This window comes from Cydia pomonella, chromosome 25, assembly GCF_033807575.1.
Source record: "Cydia pomonella isolate Wapato2018A chromosome 25, ilCydPomo1, whole genome shotgun sequence".
In the NCBI taxonomy this organism is placed as follows: Eukaryota; Metazoa; Arthropoda; class Insecta; order Lepidoptera; family Tortricidae; genus Cydia; species Cydia pomonella.
In genome coordinates this window covers 5010310-5034593 of record NC_084727.1, presented here as the reverse complement: position 1 = coordinate 5034593, position 24284 = coordinate 5010310, and the positions used below count along the sequence as shown (strand labels likewise).

Below are 24284 nucleotides of genomic sequence, written 5' to 3'. Positions count from 1 at the left end.
TTAAAAGGTATCTAGTATCTATAATTCAATAACAAATTATAAAAAGGAATCAAATGGCTAAGTTTTTGTCACTCGTCGTTAGAAGACTGATTTTTTGAGTGAACCAACTTATGATTATCTAATGTATATTTTTCTGTGAATTGCTTTCCACAGATATCGCAACAGAACCGTTTCTCTCCTGTATGAAGTTGCTTATGCCTATTTAGGTGAGTTTTACGACCGAATGATTTATTACATATATCACATGTGAAAGGCTTCTTCCCGGTATGAATTTGTTCGTGTTTACTAAAACTGGAAAAATCTTTGAATTTTTTTTCACATGTTCTGCAAGCGTACGGTGTCTCTCCTGTGTGAATTCTTATATGTCTTTTAAGGCTGGATTGCTCGTTAAACCGTTTTTTACATACTTTACAATCATATGGTTTCTCACCAGTGTGTGTACGTACATGCGCAGTAAAGTTGCACTTTAGAGAAAATCCCTTGCCGCACATCTCACAGAAGTAAGTTTTCTCCCCGTGGGTTCGTTTATGAGTAAGTAAAGCTGAACTTTGTGTGAAAGTTTTGTTGCATATTTCACACTTGTAAGGTTTTTCACCAGTGTGAATCCTCTTATGTACTATTAAAGACGATTTTTGTGAAAACCGCTTCTCACAAACTTCGCAGCTGTAAGGCTGGTCTCCAGTGTGAATACGCCTGTGGTCAATCAAATGGTGTTTATGTTTAAACCGCCTTTTGCAAACTTCACACATGAAAGACTTTGCTTCGTTGTGAATCTTCATGTGACCGATTAAATATTTCTTCATTGTAAACCGTTTCCAGCATGTACCGCACTCGTAGACTTGGTCGGCGTGGACGGCGGGCGTGTGAGCCGGCGCGACTACCACACTCTTGGCTCGGCGCGGCTCGTGGTGTGATGTCGCGGGACACGGCCGGCTCGCGAGCGGCGGTTTTGGTACGCACTCTACTTTTATTATTTGCGGTTGTATACGTTTTACTATTGGCTTCGAAACATTGGATTCTTCGGAGTCTTCGGCTGTAACAAAATATTGAATTGAAAATTAGACTTACCAAATGTAAGTGCAAGTTTTACAAAGGGGAAAAGACGTTTTATGTCTCGTGCTTATATACCTGATACCTGAGCAAGCGAAAGATTCCGAAATTGAACACCGATCTTAGCGAATGGTTCGAAATTGGAATCTTGAACGTCGCGAGGGTCTCAAGGCACGAGTGTTAAACAACTTTTGCCACCGAGTGAACACAAAACTTTTCACCACGGCAACGCGAAAATATTTATCATTCAAAATCCTGACTTAAAAGTCAACCCTACCAGCCAAAATGAGGAAACAACTGTAAATCTGCATCTAATTACTTTGCCACTCTTGTGGATGAAATGCAACTTTTTCACCAGTTTTTGAAGTATTAAGAGAGGCTTTACCAGCTGGTGTGGTAAAAAAAAAACATTAACCAAGCAAGCATTCATGTCACCTTTTTCTAGTACGATTTATCGACCTCGTACCTGGTAAGGTATTGACCTTACCACGTATGAGGTAAGTGTGACATACTTTTGTAAAAGTTAACTTTGAACAGATAAATCAAGATCATAAAGTTGGATTTCGAACTCTACCCTAGGGTACAACGGTACGGTTCAACTTTAGCTGGAAACAATGTATTTTTAAGGTTCCGTACCCAAAGGGTCAAACGGGACCCTTTTACTGAGACTCCGCTGTCCGTCCGTGGCTGTCACCAGGCTGTATCTCATGAACCGTGATAGTTAGCCAGTTGAAATTTCTACAGATTATGTATTTCTGTTGCCGCTATAACAACAAAAATACTAAAAACAGAATAAAGTAAGTAAATATTTCTTTCCAAATTAGAGGTTCTTATCCAATCACCGAAGAAGCAACGTCGGGCGGGGTCAGTACTTGGATGGGTAACCGTATTTTAGGGTTCCGTAGTCAACTAGGAACCCTTATAGTTTCGCCATGTCCGTCTGTCTGTCTGTCTGTCTCTCCGAGGCTTTGCTCCGTGGTCGTTAGTGCTAGAAAGCTGAAATTTGGCATGAATATATAAATCAATAAAGCCAACAAAGTCGTACAATAAAATCTAAAAATTTAATTTTTTTTAGGGTACCTATAGAAGCGAAAAAAAAAATTCACCCTCACTTTACGTGTAGGGGACACGTAAAGTGAGGGTGAAATTTTTTTTTCGCTTCAATCCTAGAGTGTGGGGTATCGTTGGAAAGGTATTTCAAAAGTAATAGGGGTTTTCAAGACACATTTTTTGATAAAGTGAATATATTCGGAGATAATCGCTCCGAAAGAAAAAATTAATGTGTCCCCCCCCCCTCTAACTTTTGAACCATAGGTCCAAAAAATATGAAAAAAATCGTGGAAGTAGAGCTTATGAAAGACATTAAATGAAAACTATAGCGGACATGATCAGGTTAGCTGTTTTTGAGTTATCGCAAAAACTTTTCCCTTCATAGTAAAAAGACTTACTTTAATTAGGTACTGATTATGCAAATTTGCCTATTTGTTTAACTCGGGTGAAAGGTACCGTTTCATCCCTTGGTTAACAATTTACTGTACCTACTTTAAGCTCCAGTTTAGCTTATTGTGACGGAAGAGTAACTACGGAAACCTACACTGAGCGTGGCCCGACATGCTCTTGGCCGGTTTTTATTGATAATGGTACGGAACCCTTCCTGTGCGAGTCCGACTCGCACTTTGCCGGTTTCTTATGTTATTTTTATGATTAAAAGATGGTATTTAATATCTTCAATGAAATAGCGTCAGTCTTTCCCAGCAAAACAAGGTAAGTGTAACTGCATTGTTAGTGCATGCTACTCGTAGAAAACTTTTTAAAATTTTAAAACGTAATAACCATGATACTAAACGATGATAACTCGTTAATTTGTATGTATATGATATACATAGTTAGTTATTATCGTTTATAATAAAATAAAATCCGGGGTAACTGTGGCATATGTGTTCCTAGCTGGGGTCATCTATATATATCATTGATAATATAAGAAATAATTGTTTATATACAATCCCTGATACGGGGCAAGTGTATCTTACAGTCACACTTGCCTCAAGTGAAATAGCCACACATTTTCCCCAACAACTCACTTTTTAGGTTACATTTTTAAATGCATGTACAACTCTTATTGTTCATATTTTTTTAGAAATAATAAAAATAACGAAAAATTAAAAGCGTATTAGGTACTTACCTATTCACAATAAACGGATTTGTCGGTTTTTCTTAGATTTTTTAGATCGAAGTGCCTCGTGTGAACTGCAGCTCGTATTAAAAAATTAACACGATTTCAAAATGACGATAGTCTCAAACTTTGCTTGACAACGTCACATGTAGTACTAAATTTGAATGGATCGTTCATTTGCTCATGACAACTGATCATATGTACCAGTATCAAAATTTCAAATAGTTTACGTAACATGAACGCCAGTTACACTTATCCCGTAGCTACACTTACCCGTATTGAATTAAATATAATTTCATCCTTAGCAATCCGATTTAAGGTTCAAATTAGATTATACTTTCGCAGAATAAGATTGGTTTACAAATTAATTATTGATACTAAACTATTTGGAATTTATATGATTTTTTGTGAATACCTTCTAGATTAGTACGGCCTCGAAGGTATTAAGCAAGCAGAACTATCAAAACAATATCTAGCATGTTAAACCACTGAAGATGCAAAAATCTATCACAGAAAACTGTAGATTTCATTTAATTCCTCGTGTTCGATTTACTTCGTTCATTCTACATATAACAATGTTGCCAAGTAACTTATGCTAATAAGAAAAAAAAAAATGAAAAATAACACAATTAAAGTAATAATTATAACGAAGTCTATAAAACGATTAACGGAACCCAGTAATTAATTAAAAGCGGCTGACACACCACATTACGTTACAATATTTAAACCCATCAGCCGCCCGTTAGCAATGAATTGTGTATTCTAGTTGTGTTACGGACCCTGTAGAAACCGGATACATGGACAAAAATGTGATCGAACAGAAGTCAAATTATATAATAATAAAACTAATGACTTAGAAAAAAATGTGTACCATTATCTAATTGATGCTGACTGCAGAGATAACTGACCCCCTGCATAGAATTTAAGACTTTATATTTACAGGGGGAGTAACTATCTCTGCAGCTAGCTATACATCCTTGAGCTCATCGTAATTATTTCAGAATCGTAATGTTGTTACGAAGTACATACAGTTTTTTTAAGAAACATGCATGTGCGTTGGCTTTATCTGGTAACTTATATGTATTTTTTGTATGACTATATTTTGTGAAATTTTTAGTATTAAATTTGATCTATGAATTATATTCATTAGTATTATATATGGAATAATATTTACAACATCAATAAATTGCTCTGATAATTAGATTAAGATAATTATATGTAATACTGTCTTACTATTCATAAGTGCTTGTTGCTAGGCCTACATGAATAAAGTATATTTGAATTGAAAATTGAATATGAAAAAAATATAGTACAATCAGGGATTGATAATAAACATAAATGACGAAATAGCTCTGCAAAATGACCCCACACACACATTGTGCCGAAGCAGGCGGGGCGTCAACTTTGTGCCGCGGAGCTATTTAGTTCGCAAATGGCGGCCCGTTGTCACAGTCGTAGTAAGAAGTATTAAAATTAAAATACGCTTTATTTTGCGGATAAATTATGTACTAGTCGTTCCAACAAACACTGGAAAAAATGTGCACCTTTCACTTATAGTTTAGCTAGGATCATATTATTTTGATTTCTCTTGATCAAAACAGATTTTATATGGGGATGATGTTATGCATTTTAAACAATCGTTGATATTAGGGAACTTTCATTTTAAATTTGTTCAGGTTGATGTTTTGATAATTTAAATTCGTCGTTGTAGGTGGCGCTTTTTTATGTGTACATTTTTACTAAGTCCTGGTATATCGCTGCTATTTATAACTTTTCGTTAAATTCGCGGACGGCTGGACCGATTTGGCTAATTCTGGTATTGAAATATTTATAGGTCCAGGGACGATTTGAACGGTAAAAAATATGGAAAGAATGCGAGGAAAGTATTAAAAACAATAATGGTCTTTTCCCATATAAACTGTTCCGACGACGACGTGTTCAATACGATTTCTGCATGTTTGCTCTGATCAAGATGAAAATCGATATCTGAGGACCCTAGAGGACCTTTATAATGAATAGGTCGAAAATGAATCAAACGCCCGCCATCTTGGATTTTTGCATTTTTCTCTGATCATAATGAAAATCAATATCGCCCTATAAGATGAACGATACAATGTATTAATTGGTTCCGAGGCCTTATTGCCTTTAAACATGTGCGACAAACGAACAAATAATACGCCTGTATATTATACACTTTAAAATAAAATAATAATAATTATTATTATCGTACAAAAATATTGCATTTAAAACGTTCTATATCGCATGAAACCTATATTTATACTAAGAGTTGGGTTCCATTGTCATGTATTTTCAAGTGTCACCGCTATAGCCAATCACAGGGCCTTATTTTATAATAGACTAATCGTAGTTTGGGTGGTTAAATTGACTAATCATGGTCAAACGAAGTTTCGTCGAAAAACCAAGACTTGAACTTTGGCGAGTTGCAATTGGTCCGTTATAAGTGAAATGAAGTGTTTTAATAGTGGGGCCACTTTTACGCTGATAGTTTGTTTGACGTTAGTCTTCCATGTTTTTTTCGTTCGTAACACATTTTTTTAGCAATTACCCTTAATATTTAAATGAAATAATACATTATTTAAATAACATATTAACTACTATCGCGTCAGTTTTTAACAGTAAGTAGTAAATAACTTTTTTACGTTGTACAGTCGATAATTTTTAAATTGAGAATAAATACGTAGAACTGTTCAGCACACCTCTGGCAACTCAGGCCGTGATGCCCATCCTCCTCTACCATCGCCGCATATATAATGGTGCGCCTCACACACCTTACCCCGTGACCTCAAGGCCACTGCTATTCTCAAGAAGTCAAATGCGGCGAGGGCAAAGCTGTAACCACGCACCTGACTCTGGCCTTGAAGTCGCTCTTAGACGCACCAAATCGGCTCCCGAAGCTCCACCCAACAATTCTGCAAATGTGAGCTTACATAAAATGTTGTCCCACTGCCTAAGGACTTCCAAACTATCCGAACGGTCGTTAGTAGGACAAAGCACAGCCCATTCTTCCAAAGTCTCCGACGCACACGGTATGCGGACATCGCTGCCATGAACAGGCAGGATACGAGCCACAAGATCCGTAGAACCATGCGCAGAGTCCAAAAAAGAGACCAAGCCGACATCTTTAACCCGACGCACCCCAAGACCACCAAAACGAACAGGCAAGGCCGCTTGATGCCACTGTTTCTCATCGAAACTTACGTTGAGAATTGATTCTAAAGCAACTCTGAGCGTATTATCCAATGCTTCTACTTCTTGTTGAAAAAAGAAAACAAGTAGGAGATGTTCGCATTACATACACTGATCTGAGGCATCGCAAAGCAATTCCGCAACAATACGAGACTTACATGACTCGATAGATGCCTCAAATGCTCTTCGTGCTGACGGAAGTGCCTGCCCCTTGTCACGAAGCACACAAACAATAAACAAAGACAAACGATGGCCAAAATGAGGCCTCGTAGACGACCCTATAGCGCCTTCTAGTTCTGGTGTTTTCTAAAACTTTACATCACTTCTACAATCAATTATGTAACACTTTGATTTATACTAATTCAATGTTATCAATTATTTTGAGAGATGGCACTGAAAATAATAAAACAAGATTAAAAGGCATCTATTATCTATAATTCAGTAACAAATTATGAAATAAAAAAGGAATCAACATGCCCAAGCTTTTGTCACTCGTTGTTAGAAGAGTGATTTTTTGAGTGAACCAATTTATGATTATTTAATGTATATTTTTCTGTGAATCGCTTTCCACAGATATCGCAACAGAACCGTTTCTCTCCTGTATGAAGTTGCTTATGCCTATTAAGGTGAGTTTTACGGCCGAATGATTTATTACATATATCACATGTGAAAGGCTTCTTCCCGGTATGAATTTGTTTGTGTTTAATATAACTTGAAAAATCTTTGAATTTCTCTTCACATGTTCTGCAAGCGTACGGCGTCTCAACTGTGTGAATTCTTGTATGTCTTTTGAGGCTAGATCGCTGGCTAAACCGTCTTTTACATACTTCACAATCATATGGTTTCTCACCAGTGTGTGTACGTACATGCGCAGTAAAGTTGCACTTTAGAGAAAATCCCTTGCCGCACATCTCACAGAAGTAAGCTTTCTTCCCGTGGATTCCTTTATGAAAAAGTAAAGCTGAATTTTGTGTGAAACTTTTGTTGCATATTTCACACTTGTAAGGTTTTTCACCAGTGTGAATCCTCTTATGTACTATTAAAGACGATTTATGTGAAAACCGCTTCTCACAAACTTCGCAGCTGTAAGGCTGGTCTCCAGTGTGAATACGCCTGTGGTCAATCAAATGATGTTTTTGTTTAAACTGCCTTTTGCAAACTTCACACATGAAAGACTTTGCTTCGTTGTGAATCTTCATGTGACCGATTAAATATTTCTTCATTGTGAACTGTTTCCAGCATGTACCGCACTCGTAGACTTGGTCGGCGCGGGCGGCGGGCGTGTGAGCCGGCGCGACTACCACACTCTTGGCTCGGCGCGGCTCGCGGTGTGATGACGCGGGACACGGCCGGCTCGCGAGCGGCGGTTTTGGTACGTACTCTACTTTTATTATTTGCGGTTGTATAAGTTTTACTATTGGCTTCAAAACATTGGATTCTACTCCAGAGTCTTCGGCTGTAACGAAATATTGAATTGAAAATTTGACTTACCAAATGTAAGTGTAATTGTACAAGGGGGCAAAGACATTGTTTAATACCTCGTGCTTATACTGATACCTGAGCAATCGAAAGTTTCGAAATTGAACCCCGAGCGTAGCGAGTGGTACGAAATTGGAATCTTGAGCGTTGTGAGAGTCTTAAGGCACGAGGGTTAAACAAATTTTGCCACCGAGTGAAACACAAAACTTCACCACAGCAACGCGAGGAAAATACTAATTTAAAAAATTTACAAATCAAATTCATAATAACGCTATTAAATATTTATCATTCAAAATCCTCACTTAAAAGTCATCCCTACCAGCCAAAATGTGGAAACAACTGAAAATTTGCATCTAATTACTTTGCCACTCTTGTGGATAAAATGCAACTTTTTCACCAGTTTATGAAGTATTAAGAGAGGCTTTATCAGCTGGTGTGGTAAAAAAAACATTAACCAAGCAAGCATTCATGTCACCTTTTCCCAGGCATTGTACGATTTATCGACCTCATACGTTATTATCATTTATGATAAAATAAAATCCGGGGTAACTGTGGCATATGTGTTCCTAGCTGGGGTCATCTATATATATCATTAATTATATAAGAAACAATTGTTTAAGATTCCTGACACGGGGCAAGTGTATCATACAGTGACACTTGCCTCAAGTGAAATAGACACACTTTCCCAATCACTCACTTTTTAGGTTACATTTTTAAATGCAGGTACAACTCTTATTTTTCATAATTTAATAGAAATAATAAAAATAACGAAAATAAAAAGCGTATTAGGTACTTATCAACTCAAAAATAAAGTATTTGTCGAATTTTCTTACATTTTTTAGATCGAAGTGCCTCGTGTGAACTGCAACTCGTATTTAAAAAATTGACTGATTTCAAAAAGAAATATGCTTGACAACGTCACATGTAGTACTAAATTTGAATGGATCGTTCATTTGCTCATGACAACTGATCATACCAGTATCAAAATTTCAAATAGTTTACGTAACATGAAGGCCAGTTACACTTATCCCGTAGCTACCCTTACCCATATTGACCTTAATATAATTTCATCCTTAGCAATCCGATATAAATTTCAAATTAGATTGTACTTTCACTATATAAGATTGGTTCACAAATGAATTATCAATACTAAACTATTTGGAATTTATTCGATTTTTTGTGAATACATTCTAGATTAGTACGACCTCGAAGGTATTAAGCAAGCAGAACTATCAAAACAATATCTAGCATAATAAACCACTGAAGATGCAAAAATCTAACACAAAAAACTGAAGTTTTCAGTTAATTCCTCGGGTTCGATTTACTTCGTTCATTCTACATATAACAATGTAGTCAAATAACTTATGCTATTATTAATACAATTAAAGTGATAATTATCACGAAGTCTATAAAACGATTAACGGAACTCAGTAATTAATAAAAAGCGGCTGACACACCACATTACGTTACAATATTTAAACCCATCAGTCGCCCGTTAGCAATGAATTATGTATTCTAGTTCTGACTCTGACACGGACCCTGTAGAAGCCGGATTAAATACATCGACAAAAATGTGATCGAAAAGAAGTCAAATCATATAAAAAAAAACTAATGACTTAGAAAAAAATGTGTACCTTGTGTGTCACTATCCAATTGATGCTGACTGCAGAGATAACTGACCCCCTGCATAGAATTTAAGACTTTATTTGCAGGGGGGTTAACAATCTCTGCAGCTAGTACAGTACTGTACATGCGTGAGCTCATCGTAATTATTTCAAAATCGTAATGTTGTTACGAAGTACATACAGTTTTTTTAAGAAACATGCATGTGCGTTGGCGTTAGCTGGTAACTTGTGTGTGTGAAATACAGTACAATACAATTTATAAGGGTAATTTTCGTCACACATTTTTTTGGCCCTAAATACATTATTTAGATAACATTTTAACTACTGTCGTGTCAGTTTTAACAATAAGTACAAATAACTTTTTTACGTTGTACCGACGATAATTTTCAAATTGAGAAAAATACATAGGTAGGTATTTATAAGGAGTAAAATGTTCTACACAATTTTGATTTTGACTAAGGTAACATACCTACATGTCTCGACCTACCATCCTACCTATTAACGAAGCACATAATGCCTTTAAGCCCACCATTTACACTTTTGTAAGGTGCAAAAACAAAAAAACTACTTACGTCCGAAATCATCTGTTATGTCGTCATCTGATATTTCTTGTTTAAGCTTAGATTCATCTGAAACAAAATCAACGAAAGTAAAATCTGTTGAAAATTACGTTGATCTTATTACTAGTATATTAAAATTATGCCAACGTCGCTTTCTACCATCGCACCGTTCGTCGTTGACGGGTGATTTTAACTTTCATCCTTACACCCTGGAAGGCTGGATCCTAAATGGTCGTGCCCTGTGCGGCTTAAGAGGAACTTCCTGTCGCGCACGCTAAGGCTGTGGAAGTTTGTAGCACTCAAAGTTCATCGATAATCGTATAATCAATAATCTAAGGTTTTTGTAGCTAACAGTATCAAATTTTGAACACAATTTACCCTTATTCATAAAACATCACGAACCTCTATTAGTTAACTTCTGTTTCTTATAAATACATTGGTTAACCAAACAATTAAACATTTTTTTTCGTGGAGTCCCAAGGTATCAACGGTTGACGACATGATGAACTTTTTTTTAATGAAATAACTTGAATTTATTGACAATCAAATACAAATTCAATACGCCACATGCTTCGTCAAAACACAAAAGTAATCCGCACAAGCATTGTCACTAAGTTATTGTACATTAACTAAAACAACTTATAAATTCCGCAACAAGCTTCGTCAAAAACATCCATAAACTAACGCCCACCCCCACTCTGCAACAAGCCCGGCCCAAAAGTTCCCATTAAGCCGGCAGCATTCTGTCAGCAGAAACCTGTTGGACCAGCCATTTTTATTATTTTTATTTTGTGACGCAGGTTTAAATGCATTTACGCATCTCACCGCCGGGCCGGGTCAGCCCATGTGGGGGTGGTATGTGGGACTCGCTCCTCCCACAACTCCCTCTGCTGCACAGAGGGAGGGGAGGAGAATACCCACTAACATCCCCTGCGGCGTCACCCGCTCTGCCGTTAGGGGGAGCGCCGTGGGATCGCAGCTATTCTACTGTACCACGACGCTCCCCGCAGCTCCAGCATAGATGCTGGGGGCACCCGCGCTAAGGGAGGAGAGGACCAGGGACGCTATGGCCCTCCCCCCAGACGTGTCGGGCCGTATGGTGGGTACCCAACCATCAGGATCCCATCAGGAGGGAGGATCAGACTAAGGCTGCTGCGTAGCGTCTTCGCCTTCTCCCCTGCCGTCTGCGCCTGAGTGGATACGCGTCCACATGCATTTTCCTCGCGCATCCGCTCAGCGGCCTTTCTGTGTCATAACAGTTTCACAGAAGGTGGCAACCGCATTCCATGATCTCTCGCTGCATAACATGGCCGAGACAACACTATGCAGCGAGAGATTACGCCCAATAACGCCCGTTAGGGCACCTCTCTCGGTATCCCACCGGTTACACACCTCCATGGTGTGTTGGGCTGTGTCGTCCGGGTCGCCACATTCATGACAGACCGCACTCGGCTCCCGCTGAATTTTGTGCAGGTAGTGACCGAAGCACCCGTGTCCGGTCACCACCTGGGTCAGCCGGTAGGACAGCACACCTCTTTTCCGCTTTATCCATACCCGGAACGATGAAAAAGAGTGCCCCAATGGTCCGGGTGCCATAGGGCGAGTTTTCCTTCTATCGTTCCAGGAGCCTCTCTTCTGCCAGACGTTGCACTCGCTCCGACTCTTACTCTACGCGCTCTCGCCTCCGCCCTCATTCGGTACCTCCCCGCCAGTACCTGAGCATCAAGCTTCTACGGAGGGGTATTAGCTAAAAGGCACGCTGCCGCATGGGGCACCGTTGAATGGGAACCGCTGATGGTGCTTTGTGCTGCTACTCGCTGCGAGGCAGCCTGAGTAGGGCCCTGTTGCGCTCCGAGAGCCTGTCCGCCCATATTGGCGCCACATACAGCGCCATGCTCCTCAGTACTCCCGCATACAGTCGCCGATACGGGGCATTCGGACCGCCTACATTTGGGAGCAGTCGGCACAAGGCTGAGGCAGCACCCACTATTCGAGGAGCAAGTTTTACAAAATGCTCCTCGAAGTCCCACTTCCGTTCCAGTATCAGGCCCAAATATTTTATATTGGCCTTAATTTGGACCGTTTCGCCCGCAACCGATATCGCCGCTCCGACCTGGATAGCCTATGTTCTGCCCCCAAAGATGATAGCGTCCGTTTTAGACAGGGCCACCCTTAGCCCGAGGAGCTCAATCCGCCCGGCCGTCATCTCCGTCGCAATGTTGGACCAGCCAAGACCCAGAGCGGGGATCATTACCCGACTCCCGTAAACGCCTGCCCAACTCCCTAAACAACTCCAGAGCCTCATTACCCGAGGGACCAGCAGTCTCCAAGGCGACCGGTACGAAATCGTACGTCACTTCTAAGTTGAATTATGGACCCGGGTACGTCCTTAAACTACGTCCACAAGAGAAGTATGGACATTGTGAATGTCATCTCGCTTTGTGTGGTAAGGCACAGCACAGCGGATGTCATTCCAGATCTAGAGCAGAGCCCAACTGGGGAAGTACCTCCACCTTACAGAAAACCGCAGCCAAATAACACTAGACTCTACTCATAGTGTTGTGTTCCTGCCGGTAAGTCAGGTTGCCAGAGCTCAACGAGGGGTGGGAGGGGGTTAGTGTCGGCAACGCGCATGTGACTCCTCTGGAGTTGCAGGTGTACATAGGCTACGGAGACTGCTTACCATCAGGCGAGCCGTATGCTTGTTTGCCACCGACGTAGTATATATATATATATATATATATATATATGTAAAAAAAGGTGGAGTACTTGGCGTGTTTGAGCCTTGCTGCCGTGTCTGCCGCCGATCCCGCCAACTTTAGAGTCTGTCTCAAATGAGATGCAGCATATATACTTACATATGTTGCATCCCACATGAGACAACGCCCCTTCCGCCAAGGAACCAACGTTTATCCGTCCGGTCTCTTGCCATCCGTGCGTGACAAATCCCACTGGGTTTGGAGCCACCTCTCCAGAACGCATGGGACATTAGCCGATACCATGGCCCGACGTATTATCTCGTTAAGGGAATGATGCCTCGAGAACTGTTCAGCACACCTCTGGCAACTCAGGCCGTGATGCCTATCCTCTCCACTGCTATTCTCAAGGAGTCATTGTCAAGCAGTGTACCCAAATGCGGCGAGGGCAAAGCATGTAACACCACGCACCTGACTCTGGCCTGAAGTCGCCCGTAGATGCACTAAATCGGCTCCTGAAGCACCACCCAACAAATATGCAAACGTGAGCTTACATAAAATGTTGTCCACTGCCTATGGAGTTCCAAACTCTCCGGACGGTCGTTAGTGAGACAAAGTACAGGCCATCTCTCCAAAGCCTCCGATACATACGGTACGCGGCCATCGCTGCCATGAAAAGACAGGATGCGAGCAACAACATCCGCAAAACCTTGCGCAGAGGCCAAAAAAGAGACCAAGCCGACATCTTTAACCCGACGCACCCCAAGACCACCAAAACGAACAGGCAAGGCCGCTTGACGCCACTGTTTCTCATTAAAACTTACGTTGAGAATTGATTCTAAAGCAACTCGAGCGTATTATCCAATACTTCTAGTTCTTGTTGAAAAACCAAGTAGGAGATGTTCGGATTACATACACCATCCGCGGCATCGCAACGCAATTCCGCAACAATACGAAACTTCCATGACCCGATAGATGCCCCAAATGCTCTCGTGCTGACGAGACACAAAAAATAAACAAAGACAAACGATGGCCAAAACGAGGCCTCGTAGACGACCCTATAGCGCCATGTAGTTCTAGTGTTTTCTAAAACTTTACATCACTTCTACAATCAATTATGTAACACTTTCATTCATACAATGTTATCAATTATTTTGAGAAATGGAACTGAAAAGAATAAAACAAGATAAAAAGGTATCTAGTATCTATAATTCAATAACAAATTATAAAAAGGAATCAACATGCCCAAGCTTTTGTCACTCGTCGTTAGAAGACTGATTTTATGAGTGAACCAATTTATGATTATCTAATGTATATTTTTCTGTGAATTGCTTTCCACAGATATCGCAACAGAACCGTTTCTCTCCTGTATGAACTTGCTTATGCCTATTTAGGTGAGTTTTACGACCGAATGATTTATTACATATATCACATATGAAAGGTTTCTTGCCGGTATGAATTTGTTCGTGTTTAGTACAACTGGAAAAATCTTTAAATTTCTTTTCACATGTTCTGCAAGCGTACGGCGTCTCGCCTGTGTGAATTCTTGTATGTCTTTTGAGGCTAGATCGCTGGTTAAACCGTTTTTTACATACTTTACAATCATATGGTTTCTCACCAGTGTGTGTACGTACATGCGCAGTAAAGTTGCACTTTAGAGAAAATCCCTTGCCGCACATCTCACAGAAGTAAGTTTTCTCCCTGTGGATTCGCTTATGAGTAAGTAAAGCTGAACTTTGTGTAAAAGTTTTGTTGCATATTTCACACTTGTAAAGTTTTTCACCAGTGTGAATCCTCTTGTGTACTATTAAAGATGATTTTTGTGAAAACCGCTTCTCACAAACTTTGCAGCTGTAAGGCTGGTCTCCAGTGTGAATACGCCTGTGGTCAATCAAATGGTGTTTATGTTTAAACTGCCTTTTGCAAACTTCACACATGAAAGACTTTGCTTCGTTGTGAATCTTCATGTGACCGATTAAATATTTTTTAATTGTGAACCGTTTCCAGCATGTACCGCACTCGTAGACTTGGTCGGCGTGGGCGGCGGGCGTGTGAGCCGGAGCGACTACCACACTCTTGGCTCGGCGCGGCTCGCGGTGTGATGTCGCGGGACACGGCCGGCTCGCGAGCGGCGGTTTTGGTACGCACTCTACTTTTATTATTTGCGGTTGTATAAGTTTTACTATTGCCTTTGAAACATTGGATTCTACTCCGGAGTCCTCGGCTGTAACGAAATATTGAATTGAAAATTAGACTTACCAAATGTAAGTGTAAATTTTACAAGGGCCAAAGAGCAAGGGGCAAGGGGTCAAAGATGTCGTTTAATGCGTCGTGCTTATACTGATACCTGAGCAAGCGAAACATTCCGAAATTGAACCCCGAGCATAGCGAGTGGTTCGAAATTGGAATCTTGAGCGTTGCGAGAGCCTTGCGGGAGTCTCAAGGCACGAGGGTTAAACAAACTTTGCCAACGAGTGAAACACAAAACTTTTCACCACAGCAACGCGTTGAAAATACTAATTAAAACATTACAAATCAAATTCAAATTACCTCTATTAAATATTTATCATTCAAAATTATCACTTAAAAGTCAACCTTACCAGCCAAAATGAGGAAACAACTGAAAATTTGCATCTAGTTACATTGCCACACTTGTGGATAAAATGCAACTTTCTCATCAGTTTAAGAAAGGTTTTACAAGCTGGTGTGGTAAAAAAAACATTAACCAAGCAAGCATTCATGTCACCTTTTTCCAGGCATTGTACGATTTATACATGGTAATATAATTTCATACTCAGCAATCGGATTTAAGGTTCAAATTAGATTGTACTTTAGCAAATAAGTTAACCAAACAAATGAATTATCAATACTAAACTATTTTAAATATATATATATGTGGTTTGACCCCATGCAAAGTATCTATTACGAGTTACACTAATGTCCGCAGTGATGGTATTAAGCAAGCAGAACTAACTCAGGGCGTCCACTAGAAACCCAGAATTTCTTTCCCTGACTTTACCCTGACTTTCCATGACCAGTTTTTAAAATTTCCCTGACGAACAATGCTTATATTGTACGAGTATAACATTTTTTTTTGGTAAACAAGGACAAATCATAATAAGCGGTCACCTTGGCCTGGGGGTTTTGCTTTATAACTTGATATTAAAACAGCCTATTACTCTTTTTACATGCATTGCAAAGGGTTCTAGAAATTTCACAGCTGCCTAGTTTAACCGCGTTTCTCAAACTGAGATGTCTGCGTTGGCTAGGGCACCCTCTCGACTTCCTCGTTGTGTTCTTCTTGGTGCGGTTGCGAATGCAAAACGTAACGTTGGGACTTTGGGAGCATTGGGAGGCCATTGCTTCACTTTAAAGACTGCGCAAAGAGGGACATGATTGCCTTTCATATCGACCACCGAGACTGAGCGAGGCTCGTATAACAGCGGACGGAATGGCGCAATCTCGTTGTGGAGGGTCGCAAGTTTTGTGATGAGACTTGGTTTGCTGCAGTCGCTGACAAAACGACGACAAGGTGTCGCATCGGTCTATTCAGCCACCAAAAACGGTGTCTCTCTGGCGTTACACCATAAATCGTCTGCAATAAACGTAAACGCCAATGATGAGTAGTACCGGGCTGTTAGGCCAATTTCCGATGGAAGATCAAACCTCACTCCGACCTACCCCTAATAAATTTACAGCGAATTTATAGCTAAAAAGCTTCTCTCCACGAGTGCCGCAAATTTGAACTTCTCAATAGTTAAATATTTTGCGACGACAGTCCGAACATAACACCAGACGCCGAGCTACATCGAAGTTGGATCAACCGAAAAACAGGTTGATCTTGAATCCAACTGAACCGCGAGCGTAGCGAGCGCGAAATTTTTCGCTACCAATTCCACAAATCGTTATACGAACATGAATAAGTGGCCCAGTATATTAAAAAGGGAGACCGAATGCTGATGATCGCACAAGCCTTTGCATAAGGCAAACAGACTGAAACTGTCCCAGCGTGGCGCGTATTCACGTGAAGTCAAAGCCCTACTCCAGGATAGCTGAGCACGGGCACGAACCAATGTCGATGTATGTTAAAAAGCGACGCCGAAGGCCGAGCTGCGAGAGAACAGCGCTCACACGAAGTGATCAAATGTTTTAAAGAGCTGCGATGGGCCGAAATTACATTGATGAGGTTGTATTGTAGGCCCTCAGAAGGCCGAAGCTCGAGGACATGAGCCGACTCTCAATTCTTATGCAGCTCAGTCATTGGTCTCACTCGGACGCCCCTCGGGACACTTTCGGTTTTCGGTTTAAAGAGTGTTTATTGTCTGAAGAAATTACAAAATTTCACTTATAAGACAACAATTAACTATACATATAATATATTAGCAGTAAGCAAGCATGCAGACTTATTTGATAGATTAGTTAAATCTTTAATAATTAGTAAGTACATATGAAAGGTATTCTGTATCAATTTAGAAGTTAGTTGTTAACATCTTTAGTTTGCACATGTATAATTAGGTTAAAGGAAGTACTATAGAGTATGCGAGGTGATTTTAAATAAGGTACAGATAACTAAAGTGTTATTATTGAATATTGTTTTTTATGTATGTTTATAATTCCGATTTGAAATTGTTAAAACTTTTTATATCTGTTATGGTTGTCGGTAGACTATTATATAATTTGGCACCATCGTACATTAAGTTACAAGTCCCATATCGGGTTCTGGGAAAACGTAAGGCTAGGCTTTCAGCATTTCTGAGTTTCATCCTTTGGAATTTACTCTTTTTGCTAAATTTAATTTCTGATTGTATTTCGTTGTTTAATATTTTACGTATTAGGATACAGGTTTTATACGAGTATATTTGTTTGAGGTTCATTATTTTTGTTTTTTCGTATAATGTTTTAGTTGGCGTTCGATAGTCATAATGAAAAAGGACCTTAATAATTTTGTTCTGTGCAATTTGAAGATCTTTTATGTTGGACGCTGCTGCATTACCCCATAATTCGGTTAGATATTCTAAGTGAGGCTTAATCAAAGAATTATAAATGTTGACACGAGTTTGTTTTGGAAGATAACTACTTATGTGGCGCATTGCTGCTGTTAACGATGTAATTTTAGGTTTTATATTAGCTATATGTGGCTTCCATGTAAGTTTACTGTCTAAAGTCAAACCTAGGTACTTTTCATAGTCTTTTCTTAATATTTTATCTCCGTTTATATATAAATCTTGAATTTGTTCGATATTTTTGTTTTTGGCTGCAAATACTACATAACACGTTTTAGAGGTATTTATGGTAAGTAGATTTTGTTGGAACCAATTAGAGAGTAAGTCTAAGTCGTTTTGTGCTTGACTTTGAAGTTTAAATTTATCAAACAAAATGTTTCTGTGCCTGCAGTTTTAGAACCAGTGGGCATGGTGAGAGACGACAGTAAGCGTCCCGACGGAGCCAAGTTAGTGCCGTGGAAATTAGGAAGGGCCCTGGTGTGGGACGCGACGTGACACCCTTGCACAGTCCCACATTGGGGCGAACTACATCCAGGCCGGCGCTGAAGCCGGCCAGGCCCAGATTCTCAAGCACCACAAATACTCGACCTTAGTTAACGACTATGAGTTTGCGGCGCTCGCAGTACAGACTTTGGGTCCTTGGTCGGCCGATATTTACTTAAAACATGACTTCAAGAACTACAAAATAAAATATTCTATCAATATCTAATAATTATAAGTCTAAGAAACTAAAATTGATCATAACCTCGTAACATTTTTTCTTTGTTTATGTCCTTAAGTTTTGAATAGACTTTGGTTTTTTACCTATGCTTTGAAATTTTTCTTATTTTGCCCTGACCACTCCAGACATTTCATGACTTTCCCTGACTTTCCATGACCATAATTTGCTTCCCTGACTTTTCCATGACTTTCCCTGCCTTTCCAGAAAGTGGACACCCTGTTAACTATCAAAACAATAAAATTGTCAACTTCTCTAAGCATATTAAACCACTAAAGATGCAAAAATCTAACAGAACAAACTGTTTTCAGTTAATTCCTCGTGTTTGATTTACTTCGTTCAATTCTACATTTAACAATGTTGCCAAGTGACTTATGCTAATAAGAATATAAATCTGACGACAGGTCTGACCTAGTGGGTAGTGACCGTGCCTATGAAGCTGATGGTCCCGGGTTCAAATCCTGGTAAGAGCATATATTTGTGTGATGAACACGGATATTTGTTTCTGAGTCATGGGTGTTTATAAGTATTTATAATTATAACATATTATTATATTTGTCTAGGTACCTACAACACAAGCCTTATTGAACTTACTGTGTGGCTAAGTCAATTTGTGTAATAATGTCCTATAATATAAAAAAAAAATTAAAGTGATAATTATCACGAAGTGTATAAAACGATTAACGGAACTCGGTAATTAACGCATTCACTGCCAACGTTTTCGTAGCGCTACATGCGTAGCCGATTCTAGCGTTTTCCCGCTTTGTAGAGGAAAGCGACTACGAACAGAGCGCCCGCCAAGCGGGTTCCCGGCACTCAATGTGTTAATAAAAAGACACATTCGTTGACACACCACATGACGATACAATATTTATAGCCATCAGCCGCCCGTTAGCAGTGAATTATGTATTCTACTCGTAGTTCTGTTACGCACCCTGTAGAAACCGGATTAAACACATCGACAAAAATGTGATCGAAAAGAAGTCAAATTAAGGGATCGTATAGTTTTGATAAATGCATTAAAACTAATGACTTAGAAAAAAATGTGTACCTTGTGTGTCATTATCTAATTGATGCTGACTGCAGAGATAAATGATCCCCTGCATAGAATTTAAGACTTTATTTGTAGGGGGGGTTGACTATCTCTGCAGCTAGCTGTACATCCGTGAGCTCATCGTAATAATTTCAGAATCGTAATGTTGTTATTGTTACGAAGTACATACAGTTTTTTTAAGAAATTTGCATGTGCGTTGGCGTTAGCTGGTAACTTGTATGTGTATGAAAAAAATACAGTACAATACAATTTATAAGGGTAATCTTCGTAACAAATTTTTTTGGCAACTACCCTAAATACGGCCATACATTATTTAAATAACATATTAACTACTATCGCGTCAGTTTTTAACAGTAAGTACAAATAACATTTTTGCGAAAAAATTGAGAAAAAATACATGGGTAGGTATTTATAAGTAGTAAAATGTTCTGCACAATTTTGATTTTGACTAGGGCAACATACCTATGTCTCGACCTACCATCCTACCTATTAACGAAGCACAGAATGCCTTTAAGTCTGCCATTTATACGTCTGTAAGGTGCAAAATAACATAAAAACTACTTACGTCCGAAATCGTCTGTTACGTTGTCATCTGATATTTCTTGTTTAATCTTAGATTCATCTGAAACAAAATCACGAAAGTAAAATCTGTTGAAAATTGAGATAATTCTAATACGAGTCGAGTATTTTAAAATGATGCCAACGGCCGCTTTCTACAACCGCATCGTTCGTCGTTGGCAGGAGGTTTCAACTTCCATCCTCACACCCTAGAAGGCTGGATCCTAAATGGTTGTGCACTGTGCGGCTGAAGAGGGATTTCCTGTCGCGGACGCTAAGGCTGTGGAAGTTTGAAATGAGCCGGGGTTTTCTCGAGGGAATACCTACAGTATGGGATTCTTCAGAATAATAATTTTATACAGGTTTTTAAAGGGAAAAGGTGAACGCGCATGTAATACTCCTGTTGCTGACGTCTATGGACGTCAAAAGGCTATGGCCTACGGTGATCGCTTACCATCAGGCGGGCCGAGAGCTAGTTTGCCACCGACGTGGTATTAGAAAAAAATAAGTTGTTTATGAGCCAATATCAACGATATAGGCTCATCCAGTTGTAAGAATATTTTACCTCCGAGGTCAGGCCTGGATCACGTATTATAAAGCTACTAGTTACATGGCAAAGGCTGCTTGCCTTTTTCTATAAAATATGGTTGTTAGAAAGAACAACCATAGCGCTTTATTATACTGGTTTTAAACATAACCAGACTAATCCCAATAAGGCCTAGTTTACCCTCTGGGTTAGAAGGTCAGAGGCGGTTGCTTTCGTAAAAACTAGCGCCTACGCCAATTATGGGGATTAGTCGCAAGCGGACCCCAGGCTGCAATAAGCCGTGGCAAAATGCCGGGACAACGCGAGGAAGAAGCTGAGTTCAAGCCTCCCTTGCGCCTGATACAGCAAAAAAATGCTTCTAGAAAAAATACATAAAGAGGGTAAAATTATATCACAAGATACTTTGCCAAGAAAAGCATTTTAATGATTCAGGGCTTAGGACCTCACCTTTAACTATACATTCTCCAAGCAGCTGCTGCAACTCCTCCTGGCTGCGCTGTACTTGCAGCTTGAAGTCACTGGCGTCTCGCAGCCGGCCCAGGCATATCTCGCAGATACCAACGTCAGTCTTGCTACCCATTAACTGTAAATGATATCCATTGAATACAAATAGACGGTTCTATTGCACACCCCAATAAAAAAAATATATGAAAAGACACACATGGGCATCCTACATTTCAAGTCAGAATAAATGCATTTACAATTTACATTTACTTGGCCTTGTACTCATGGCACATGGGCATCCTACTTTTCAGTGCCTATAAATGCATTTACAGTTTACATTTACTTGGCACTATATCTTGTTAAGGGCCTGTTTCACAATGTCCAAGTAAAGTCCTGAATAAGCTCCTTGCCACTTATCTGATGAAAAAAGTAATTGTTGGCGTTTCACAATCTTCAAATAAGCTTAACGGGTAGATAAAGTGCTTAGTTTTGCAGGAAGTTGCGAAGAAGAAGAGAACATATAAACTTCACATACATCACAAAAACCGGCATGATGGAAGAAATTATGTGTTAATGTCTCAACATTGCACACAAATTTATAAAAAGCAAGATGTACTGGACCACCATTATCAAATTCAGAAATATTATAGTTGTAAACAAAATTAACACATTCACTGCCGGGAGCCCACCTGGTGGGGGCTCGTGAACTTTCTTCAGATGCCGAACAACCCGCTGGGTGGGTTGTTTTGTACGCAGCTATAGACCACCGGTTCCTGGGGTAGTGCGCCATTTTTTGTCTGGCAGTGAATGTGTTAAAAAACTGTATATATATTTTTTTATATTTTATCTAATTTTTATAATGTACAATTAACATTTTTTCTAATTTTCCAATTTTAAACTCCTTCAGCTTGGTGATAAAATCCATTCCAGCCAACTAAAGGACCATTCTTAATCTAATTGTGGCAAATTTAAATAATTCATAGCAGTTATGAATTACTTCTGTACTATGCAGTTCCACTTTTTTCTAGATATCAAATTATTTAAGATTTTAAAAGTTGAAGCGCCAACATTTTTCATCAACACATTCTGATATTTATTGTGAATAACTTTACCTTGAGGATGTAAACGTAATCATGACAAGTGCAATTGCAACTTTTGGATGATATTTAAACTGATTGACTTAAGTCAATGTCAGACAGCGGTTGTTTATAATTGCGATAAGCAAATATGATATGAAAGAGGTTTGTAAGTTATGATAAAAGTATCTACTTAGAACTGTCACTCTTATTTTACTATTACGATCATTCCCGTGAGTATGATAATATTGTATGTAATAAGTTAACTGAAATAATATATACTGTAAGCCTGATATAATATTGTGTAACAACCTGGCATGTAAGATACTGAGTTTGATCAATAAAAATATGATTCAAAAATTGATCATATGGATGGCGATAGAATAGTCGATATTTAATTAGGCACTAGGAAAAGTGCATTTTTGCTCCCATCATCCTGGCTTTGTATATCACTAATTTTAGTATTATTACTCTGATACATTCACTGCTCAAAAACAACATATAATTCAATAGTTCAGTTAAATCTAGCTCTGACCACGCTAACTTCGAACAATATTGGCACTGGCAGTAAGTATCCATACAAATCCCTTTTAGCTTCATACTTGACAAATAAATAATAAATCTTTATTTGCATTGCATTGCGAAGCACTGGACATAAAAGGTTAGCGTGATCCGACTATATCATGAGGTAATTAAACAAAATCATTACATGTATATCGAAGCATTCTGCTAGCATGACCGAATATATCTCCGTTTTGTCGTGATGTAAATATGGCATATTCATATCTCTGTCCGGGGAGCGCCGCAGGCAACAGCGACACGACTGTAGCGCCTCCATCACGTCAGAAACCACGGATTATAATATCAGAGAAAATAAAATAAATCTTCCAATGTTATTGACAAGTCATATAAAACAAAATGAAGAAACGAATCAATAAACAAGGCTGAATCAAAGAGCATATAAATATAATCACTGCGTTTTAGTTGACACCAAAGAGCATATAATCACTACGTTCTGACACATGTATTTTCTTTTTGCGTAGTGCTTACAAGAGCTGATTTATACCGGTTTTAGTAGCCAAGTTTATGGGTAGAATTAAAACGTAGTGATTATATGCTCTTTGGGTAGAATATAACTAAGAATATTTGTACAACTATAACTAAATTAATATATCATTTCAAATAACTCAATTTGTTTCTTCTTCTGTCATGAGTTCACGTTTTAAGTGCCAATTACATCCACACTTTATCAGGCCTGATATCAGACCCGATTTCGGGCCCGAGAAATATTTTTTTATTTTTATTTCACCAAATATCAAATAACACATAGTTTACAATGATTGAAATTTAAAAATATGGTTGATAAGCAAAAATATCAAACGTTGAACATTTTTGTTCACGATTTGCTGCTAGCCGGTGTTGCTCGAAGATTTGCTGATATTCCGTGAAATGAAAACGATTATCAGGCCTGAAATCGGGACTGATTTCGGGCCGGAAATTGGGAAGTGTGGGTGTAATTGGCGCTTTAACATTCCTGACAAAATACCAAAAACAATATTTGTTGCCCACTATAATCCCTAAAATTTACGGTGGGGAATAAAAATGAAAGTGCCAATTACATCCACACTTTATCAGGTCTGAAATCAGACCCGATTTCGGGCCTGAGAAATGATAAGAATTTTTCTGTTTCTCCAAATATCAGCACATCGTTTACAATGTTTGAAATGTAAAAAAAAATATTAATAAGCAAAAATAACAAACATTGAACATTTTTGGCAATTAGAGACAAAGTAATTTTTACATTTCAAATAATGTTAACGATATGCCGATATTCCGTGAAACGAATCCGATTATTAGGCCCAAAATCGGGACTAATTTCGGGCCCGTTATCGTGAAGTGTGGATGTAATTGGCGCTTAACCCAGACACATCGAAAGTATTTTGTTTATTAACTATGAAAAAATGCCCAATATGAAGGCTTGTCTTTTTTAGGGTTCCGTAGTTCTATGATGAGCGTAGGACAAAGGAAGCCACGGTGTGGCCCGGACCTACGAGAAAGCGCGGCAGAGGCTTCAGACAGGGAGCTCTGGACACC

At 39.1% G+C, this 24284-nt stretch overlaps 1 protein-coding gene across 5 annotated transcripts; it reads right to left on the bottom strand.

Annotated features, from left to right (window-relative positions):
* On the bottom strand, nt 1-23171 carry LOC133531649 (zinc finger protein 501-like). 5 transcript variants are annotated; one of them, XM_061869992.1, is made up of 6 exons: nt 22900-23169; nt 21118-21253; nt 20131-20187; nt 10107-10163; nt 7297-7886; nt 852-1033 (listed from the first exon to the last, which is right to left on the bottom strand). In XM_061869992.1, exons 1-6 carry the CDS (start codon nt 23026-23028, stop codon nt 995-997), a joined length of 1008 nt encoding a protein of 335 aa, XP_061725976.1. In that variant the 5' UTR covers nt 23029-23169; the 3' UTR covers nt 852-994. The 5 variants fall into 5 exon arrangements, with proteins under 5 accessions (XP_061725973.1, XP_061725974.1, XP_061725976.1 ...); XM_061869989.1 differs by lacking the exon at nt 7297-7886 and having other exon boundaries at nt 1-1033; nt 22900-23171; XM_061869988.1 differs by lacking the exon at nt 852-1033 and having other exon boundaries at nt 6844-7886.
* Between the last annotated feature and the right edge of the window lie 1113 nt (nt 23172-24284).